We start from the raw sequence: 9,770 nt of genomic DNA, 5'->3' as shown, positions 1-9,770 counted from the left end.
ACTGGGATGAAGATTAATCCAGATTAGTGAATCCAAATCAAGTTACGATGCTGGTCCATACAATCTCATAATTACTGGTTGTCACCTAGGTCAAATGTGTTCAGAGCTCATCAGTCTCATCAGTTCAACTTATTCTTCATGTACGCGTACACACAGGAATTGAGTTGCAATATTGGATCTGTTCACGATTTCTGGTGGCCAATATTGGCACAAAAAAAACATCAGCAAAGTAAAACTATTCTCGCTTGGGTGATTTTGTATTTATTTTATTTATGGGGCCATGCTGAAGTACATGTATGTTTGTCGTACAGCTCTGGTTTGGAGAATTCTGTAATAGTAATTTTTATTGACATTTTTTCTTCATTTACGTGTATGAAGAATGTTGTAAAACTGTAAATGAGAGTCGTGGTTGCACGAGATGGTTGCTTAAAATGTATGAAGATGATCAAATTTTGTGAAGACTTGGCTACTGTTTTTTTATTGAAGTTTTTGTGAATGACAGTGTCCCCATATATATATACATATATAATTATCTAAAAGTAAAATTCGACTTCCAAAACGTCTCTGAATTGTTTTTACTTTCCAAGGATACGAATATGTACCTTCATTTGGGGATTACAACATTATAACCATAGATGACGATGAAATCACGAAAGATGAACGGCAGGTAAAGTAAATTACTAAGTGTCTGTATGCTGTGCACTTTGCCCTGGAGCTCAAGATCGCTGGTGATAAGCATGCCTTCCTGCAGGATAAGTTGTGATTGTTGAAATATTCTTCAGTGGGAAAACGAGTTCTTTAGAACTCTTAGTAAATACCAGAGAAATGATCTCTATTTTGGGGGAATGGGGCCTCGTGGTGGAAAAATAAAAGGGTATATCATGAGTCCCTTAGATGTGAAGACAAGCTCTTTGATCTGTGTCACAGTTGCAATTATTTAAAATATATTTATGCGCTATGATTATATCAGTATTCATATTGGCGCGCATAGCCAATTGAATACAACTGAGTGGGAAACAAACCCTTTACATTGGAGATGTCCATTCTTACCGGGTTTATATATGTACAGTGAAGTCGCCAACAAAGACTGAAACGCCATTCTTAAGTTCCAATACTTGGAGTAAATCCACTGACCAAGCCAAATCTTCATCGCCTACTACGCAATGACAGGGCCATGATAAGACAGATCTGTAACATCAAGCCTGAAGATATGGCCACTGCAAGTTCAACTGAATTGCTGGGGCGGCTTGGCATCGACGACCTTTACCTCATCTTAAGGGAAAGGAGACTCCGCTGGTATGGCCACGTTGTCAGATCCAGCAGTGCAGTCAAGTGCGCTCTAAAACATACAAGTTCCTGGGAGACGTAGAGTTGGTCGGCCAATGCTATCTTGGAGAGAGTTGACGGAGAAAGATCGTAGAGGAATGGAAGCTCTCTATTGCCGACCCTCAAGACCGGAAAGAATGGAGATCTGAGGTGAGATCTGCCATGCGTGCAGCCAGCCAGATACCTGGAAGGGGGCCCACTAGTGTGGACACTACCCGTGATACTGCACGGAAATAAAAAGGAACCGACAACAACAAAGTATCCTATCATTAAGAGTGATTCTTGCTAGCATTGTGGCAACGCACTTTGAACAAAAATTACGCAGTTTGAAATTGTTTTTGGAAGCGCGTTAATTTTGGGACCAAATCAACACACTTTGAAAACAGAATTCTAAGTGTATTATGAGTACATCTTTTTTTTTTTTTCATGGAGACACTTGATGCACTTTGAATATATATATATATATATATACATATTTAAAAAACAGAAATTCTGGAACTTTGATTTTAATTAGTAAAGGAATGATTAAGTGTTGTATTTCATTCTCAAAATGAGGAAAATTGATCTACCGTTGTCGGAAACGGTGTAGGGAAAACCAAAGATGCATGCCAATCTTCATGATTTTTTTACTGGTTCAAATTGATAGCATGTAAACGAGCCACCACCCCCAATTTAATTAATATTTGATTTTAGATCCGCTTGCATACTTGCTACACTAGCATCTAGAGTCTTGTCAAAGATTCAAAACCCTTTTGATATATTCTGTTGAACAGACATTTTGTGATTCACATCCTTTCTACCCATGGGTTCTCTATGGGTGATGTTTGGGCCAAGAGTAGAGAAAATCTGCTCCAGACACATATCTTAATCTTGCACAGATAGGTTTATCTACAGTGACCTTTGTTCTAGGAAATTGGATCAAGGTCACTGCAAACCCTCTATCCATGGGCAAAGCTTTGGCCAGACTTGGTCAAGGGAAAGGAATATTGTTCAAGACAAATGATGTCTGTCGGGGAGAGGGACAGTCTAATCAGAGTTGGACTTTCGCATAGCCTAGCCAGGCCGTTACGATTACCCAAATGCACAAAATGTCTAAATCTCATATCCGAAAGTGATGCCATCATCAAATAATTATTTATCATTTTTGAAAGCCTCAAGAAAATCGACCGGGCCGTGCAAAATTTGTTCTTGCAAAGTGCATTAATATGGTAGATATCAACGCATTTTGAAAAACATTTTTTTCCAAAGTGCGTTGAATTGGTTACAAATTTATAAAGATATCTTCAACTTGTTCAATGAATTCTTGGTGAAGTCTTGATATTGGAGAGTCCCATCGGTGGGAAACAAAATCTATATGGGAGAGCCCTAAGGCGGGAAAACAAACTCAATATTGAGGAGTCCCATGGGGGGGGGGGGGGGGGGGGGGGGGGGGGGACTCAATTTCGGGATATTGAATATTAGGGAGGAAAACCAACATTGGGCAGTGTCGCGCTGTTCTTTTCAAAGAGGTGTTAAGTATATACATGTGTAATAAAAGCTAGGTGCTGGAAATATCAAAACGAGTAAAATTCCTGTTTTAGAGCAATAGTCTAGAATCAAACAAAACAAGCAATAAATGTGTTAATCTACCCTGTTCATCATCTACTGAAATAGAAATCTGCTCGCCTACTCGTTTTCACGACCCCCATTCTGTACACGTATATTAGAAAATAACTATTGGCGCATCCTTTCACAGAGAAAGGTCATGTTTTCCAATCCATTATGTCCTTGGAATTCAAATAAAAAATCCGTCACATTCCTCATTTTGTAAGATAATATTCGAGTGAGCCGGACAACATACAAATCATTATTGGTAAATGTCCAAATATGATGCAATTATTGTTCCACTATCTCTGGATTCTATATCTGTCCCTATGTTTCTGGTGCATACGAGATAAACACCAGTCATAATTAGCCGGCTCGGGCACCTGTCGGCTCATTCATGTAACTTCGTTTATAACCGTCATATTCCTCCGAGGTGTGATACATCAATAGCTCTCCCTATATTTGCTCAGCTCTCGAGCTGGAGGTCCTCTTCTTGTGTGACATGACTGGGGTTAATGTCTGAGTCTGTGACGGCTGTTGAAGTCTTACAAACCAGCTACAGGTAAGTTCCATACCGTAGTTCTTTTCGTCCTGAATGTTGTTTTTGAACAGATGTTTATCATTTCCATGTGATTAAAATCACCCCCATCCCACACCCTTCTTACATTCCTGACAAATGTAAAGGGGGGGGGGGGATCAGACTGGAATTATTTTTAATTACGTAGGACACTTCTGTATGGAATCAATGGTAGTATACCATGAAAAAGAACATTCCACGATGCATATGATTAATTTGTTAATTGATAATTATTTCCTTCTCCATAATGTTTGATGAATAAAATAAGTAACAGTATCATTCGCAAGTTCTACTCGCATGTAATGTGCAGCAGCCTTAGCTATCAAAATTTAATAACAATTAAGTGTAATCATTAAATTCCACTTACTCCGATATTAAAGACTCGCCTTCCTCCTAATAAATATTGCAGTCAATGGACCGTTACTCGGATGTTGTGCATTTCAGCATATAATGTATAGTGAGTGGCCAAAATATTTCAACGTCTGAAATTATTAATTTTTAAAAAAATTTTGTTTTTTTTGTTTTTTTGGCAAAACACTTTAAAAATGTTTATGTTAAAACCTCGTTAATAAATCTAAGGCAATATCGCAGTACCTCCAAACAGAAACCAGGGTGTCAAATTTGTCATTTATTTAAAATCACGAAGCAATGTGAGTCCTACAGGAGAATACAAAAACAAACTGGCTGGGAGACATACCTGCAGCTTGGCTAGAAATGCAAGATACTAAACTTATTTGGAATAGGTTTTATTTTAATTTAACCAATATTCATTCAATACATTGATGGGATTGTTCAATGACTCCACTTCCTAATGATCAAACATGTGCAGGATATGTACTTGTACAAAATTGTATAACATATGTAATTAATTTGGAGTCTACATGTATGAAAAAAAAACCCAGCTGTATAACATAGTACAATTTAGTGATCCGATAAAAGTATAGATATAGTTTTGATGGTACCGGTTATATCTATCCTTTGAAAATATACATTTAATATATTATATTACATATTTAAAGGGACTGGTTCGCGATTTTTGATAAAAATATTTTTCATTTTTGATGTTACACATTACAAATATAACTCATTTAATGTTGACAACCAAAATTTTGACCTTCTGAATGCAAGAATGAAAGCAAGATTTTAGCCTTAAATATGTTATGTAAACAAAGACTCGAGTCTTTTTATGTAAACAAACAAACAAGTAAAATATTGATTATGTAATATAATGCATCTTAATTTTGCATAGTCACAAATTGTAACTTTTAGATGACACATTTTACCTCAAAAATGCTTGAAATGTGAAAGATATAATAAACTTAGATCGATATCCATTTCTTTTGAAAATGTCGTAAACAATAGCATACCGCAATCTTTGTTTACAAAACAAAGAATAAACTCTGTAAAATGAGCCTCTGTGATGATGTATAACATTAATTTTTGTGTGAAATCTTTTAAACACACGAGACAGTAGATTCTGATCATCAAAAGTGAAAAACAATCTCTTGACAAGAATCAGCTTGGATGAAATATGGTGAAAATTTAACCAATATTACATTATTCATGGAAATAATTTTTTCGGATTTTTTTCCTTTTAAGTATCGAGAATGGCGGATATATATAAATAAATACTATAAAAATTTAGTCGCGAGAAATGGAAGTTGGTTATTGAACATGAAATGAAAGCTACTACTATTGAAGTATAAAAAGGGCAGGGCCGTAAATTAACCTTCAATTTGGAGGAGGCAGGAAATTAGGCGGGGGTCTGGGGGCCGCCCAGGCCCCCAGACGCTGAGCACATTTTGTGCACACTGAACACGTTTCGTGCAAAATCCTTGATTCTAGGGCCTTCTAAGATGTTACTTGACTAACTCATTCTAAAAGAAAGATTTGGAATGCTTTTTAAGGGAGGTATCATGTTCTTAGTTATTGGAAACAACATAAATTCTAATGAACTTTAAATTTTAATTTTTTTTGGCTCAAAAGTTGGAGGAGGCAGCTGCCTCCTCCGCCTCCATGTAATTTACGGCCCTGACATCTCGCGCATTACCAAATTCGATAAACGATAACTCCATTGAATCCATTGAATAGTTGTAACAAGCCAAACTCGATGTTAACAATTGGCTGATTGGTGGGGACCCAAGGGCCGAATTAAGTCCCCCGAATCTACTGAATTCTGACTAAATAAAAATGTGCATGCTTTTCTGGAGAGTTCTATTTTAAAAAAAAAAACCAAACAGGGGGTGGGGGATTCGCCATTACTAGAGCTAGCTACGTATTTTCAAAAATAACTAGTCCTACATGGACCTGATCGCGGTAGCTCAGTAATATATCGCTTGGTTTGTGGGCGAGAGGTCGTGAGTTCGAGAACCGTTACTGTCATTGCCGCATCAAACCTAAGACATAAACAAAGACAGTGATTGCTCCTTTTTTTGGCTCAAAAGTTGGAGGAGGCAGCTGCCTCCTCCGCCTCCATGTAATTTACGGCCCCTTAGGGGGGTAATGAGACTTAAAACCTGTGTATTTCAACAGAGTTCTTTTTTTCTTTCTACATTGCATGTCCGCAGAAAATAATACAGACTCGGTACATGTCGAAATCAAATATACCCCCCCCCCCTAAAATAAATGACTAAAGTGAAACGACACCACTGTTTTAATTTGAACATAGTTTATTGAGAAACTCAACAGGATTGGGCAACAGGCAGAGCCTATGTAGGCTCTCTCCCAAATACAAAGGTCAATTACAAAGGTATGATATAAAGGTATAAAAAGGATTTTTTGAAGATTTAACAATATTGTATTGAGGTTTACATGAAAATAGTTAATAAGAGTTTTGTTGAATTTTGCTATGAATTGATTTTTGTTGATCAACATGTTCTACACACACACACACACACACACACACACACACACACACACACACACACACTTACATAACCCTCCACCTACAGTCACACACATACATATATAGATAAATACTAACATAGATCAATCCAGCCCGTTAGAAGAAAAAATAAAATAGATAATTTGTATTAAAAAAAAAATATAAAAATAATAATAATAATAATAATAATAAAAATAAAAGAAAGTGCAAATAATAATAATAATAATAATAATAAAAGAAAGTGCAAAAATTAACTTGTTAAAAGCGCTTAGAAGATTTAATGTAGTTATGAACATAAGAAATAATTTTGCAATTCAAGTTATATGAATACTCAGAACTACCATAGAGAATATAGTTCAATTGAAAAGGAACACCAACGTCATGACACAACTATACCGGATTACACGTTTTTTGGTGCTTAAAGTAAATCATTCGAGCACTCTAGACTTTAGTGTTCTTGTTTTACAGACACTCAACATGCAGAACGTGGTAATCGATAAAAACAGCCATCGTTTCATCAGCTGCACTTGACGGATGAACGCTGGACCCATTTCCACTATCTCTAATGACGTCATCAATGACCTTAATTACACTGCATCGGGACTCGTACCAGATAGGGGTCAAGAGGAGTCGTTCCCCTTGGCTTCTAAAGCTGTGTTGACCATTCTCCTGGTAATCGTGATCGTTATAGGATGTGTGGGCAATTATGTCGTCTGCTTGATTGTTTACAAAAACCCCGCCATGAGATCAGCCATCAACATTCTACTGGCCAACATGGCACTGACCGATATTCTTATATCTGCAGTCTGCATGCTTCCTGCAATCATTATGTTATTCTCGGAGAACAAGATCATCGAAAACATCCCATGTCGAATATTTGCTTTTCTTCAGGAAACATTTATGTCAACTGGAATTTTTACGCTTCTTGCCATCAGCATTGATCGCTTCAGAATCATCGTAAAGCGTCGCGATAAACTCACCATCGCGCATGCCAAGATATTGACTGTCTTGTCATGGGGGTTATCAATTCTCTTGACGTTTCCACCTCTGATTGGCTGGGGCAAATACACATTTTACCCAGGGCACTCTCAATGTATCTATGAGCTTCATAACAACAGTTTCCAGTTGATTTATTTGATACTGAAAACCTGTTTTGTTAATTTCTTTCCAATATTTTCCATGGGATTTTCTTATGTTTGCATCATTAATAAAGTAAGGAAGGATGCATTGCGAATCCGGAACTGTCCGGAACTAGATTCCCGCGTCAGTGTTACTATTAGCAATGGAAAACTTGGGCTACCCATAATTCATAGGAAGAAAAATTCACATATTGATATTCATTTCAAGACAAGGTCATTTAAAACAATATTGATATTGTTTATTGCATTAACAATATGCTGGACACCATATGGCATAAATATCATAATAAGCAATATCACCGGTTCGTACGAGTGTATTCGGAATACAATTCTGGTATGGATTGGATTTGTAAAATGCGCTATAAATCCAATTATTTATTTCATGTACATTTCGAAATTCCGAGAAGCATTTGAAGAACACATTCCAACGTCATTTAAACTTTCCATGAAATTCAGTATTTTTACTAAAAGGAGGATAAATCCTGCTGCAGTCTACATGTATAGTAACAAATCAGATCGAACCGGAGGTAATAAGTAAAGGGAAACGAACGTGTTCGAAATGTTTATCATCGATTAAAATGCTTTCTGGTTTATTTTGATTTATTGTCTTTATCCATTTGTATCAGCAGTGCAACATTACGAGATTCTCAGAAGGCTTTCAGTATATCAGAACTGTAAAGATATCTTGTCATTTAAACAGACTGTCTCGATACCTGACATGTACTTTGTATTGTATTGTATTGTTTATTGGCTTTAAGCCTTACGACTCATCAGCATAATACATATTCAAGTACAAAGTATAAACAAAAAAGATGTATACAGTATGAAAGTGGAGTGAATATACTTTGTAATTGTAGATATTGGACGAGATGATACAGGAAGATAAAATTCGGGTGCTGAGTATGGTATTTATAATTACTAGCAAGGGTCGTTAGAGTACGCTCAAAGTGACGCAATCAAACTTTTCACTGCACAAATTGTTCGGAAGAACGAGAAAACCCCCAACTTGTAATGAGATAGAGTCATGATAATTGTTTTTAACGAGAGCGTTAGAGTAATGGTAATTATTTTAATGAGAGTGTTAGAGTAATGTTTTCCTTTTAAGTCTGGATAATGACAAGATTGCAATTTATTATCCTTCGGGCTCATCGTCTGTCGCAATGTAACTGTATTTGTGAGAGGGACAGAGAGGGTCGCATAAGGGAGAGAATAAATTTAATAAAACAAGTGTATTCCTTTTTTGCAAAACTTCTGTTTACGAGGATCATCTTAAACTCACTCAGAATTTTCTGATTTTTAATGAAACCTTCAGACTGGTCGACTAGGGGTGTTGATCTCCTACGTCTTCGTGGGTGTAATACGGTTTTTTTCTCTCCTCTTCCAAACGTTTTTTATACTCCTGTGTAAATATCATTCAATTCCGCCCCGATGAGCGACAATTGCAGAACATTTTATTGATAAATTAATTTTACTTTAGTATTTCAAACGACTGCAATTACGTCACCGTAAGGTCAAGGTCAGCGATGTATTTCCATCCATTCGTGTCCTCCATGATGTCTTTTCACATTGTACAAATTAAGCTATATATTCTTACATGCACAATTGTAATATCAAGTCTCGGTTAATCTCAGGTGCTTTTTTTTTTTTTTTTTGCAGTTTAGATTAATATTTGTGATCCATCGGAACACCACATCAAATGCATTAATCATTCTAATTCCATGGTTACATTAACCTTACCATTGTTTTGTCCTGCGACAGAATCGACATAGACTTTATCATACATTGTTTTGTCGTCCGATAGATTTAATCCTGGCTGAGGTGACGAGTCATGTTTAAAATTCGACCTGTAGGAATTGTCACGTGATATGATCACAGACAATTTATTGTAGATGCACAGTTTTTGACGAATTTAGAATTTTAACCCAATGTGAAATTTCAATGTGCAAAAATTTACGTCATGAAAGCGTAGGACGTCATTTTACTAAATGTTATTTTCCTTTGACGCCATGTTGGAGGATCAGAGGATGATATTTCTTTGAGTCACTAAATTTAAACTTGTGAAACAAGAATATCTGGTATAAAGTCATTACTTTATAAAATTGTGAATCAGTGGAATAATTTTTACCCCGAAGTTGTCAGTATGAAAGAGTTTGTGTAAGTTGACCTCCAGGGTGGTCAAAGGGAAGTAACTTTCACCAAAATATCGTCTGTTGAAAACTATCCACTAGACTAGCATTTGTTTACACTCATACAACTGCAC

General features: G+C 36.4%; 1 protein-coding gene across 1 annotated transcript; it reads left to right on the top strand.

The window, feature by feature from the left end:
* The first annotated feature begins 3,261 nt into the window (after window positions 1–3,261).
* On the top strand, window positions 3,262–8,103 carry LOC125676129 (high-affinity lysophosphatidic acid receptor-like). Its single transcript, XM_048914035.2, has 2 exons — window positions 3,262–3,472; window positions 6,840–8,103. Exon 2 carries the CDS (start codon window positions 6,906–6,908, stop codon window positions 8,046–8,048), a length of 1,143 nt encoding a protein of 380 aa, XP_048769992.1. The 5' UTR covers window positions 3,262–3,472; window positions 6,840–6,905; the 3' UTR covers window positions 8,049–8,103.
* The last annotated feature ends 1,667 nt before the right edge of the window (window positions 8,104–9,770 follow it).

The sequence above is a fragment of the Ostrea edulis genome, chromosome 3 (genome assembly GCF_947568905.1).
Source record: "Ostrea edulis chromosome 3, xbOstEdul1.1, whole genome shotgun sequence".
NCBI classification, from domain to species: domain Eukaryota; kingdom Metazoa; phylum Mollusca; class Bivalvia; order Ostreida; family Ostreidae; genus Ostrea; species Ostrea edulis.
This window is presented reverse-complemented; position numbering and strand designations above follow the sequence as displayed.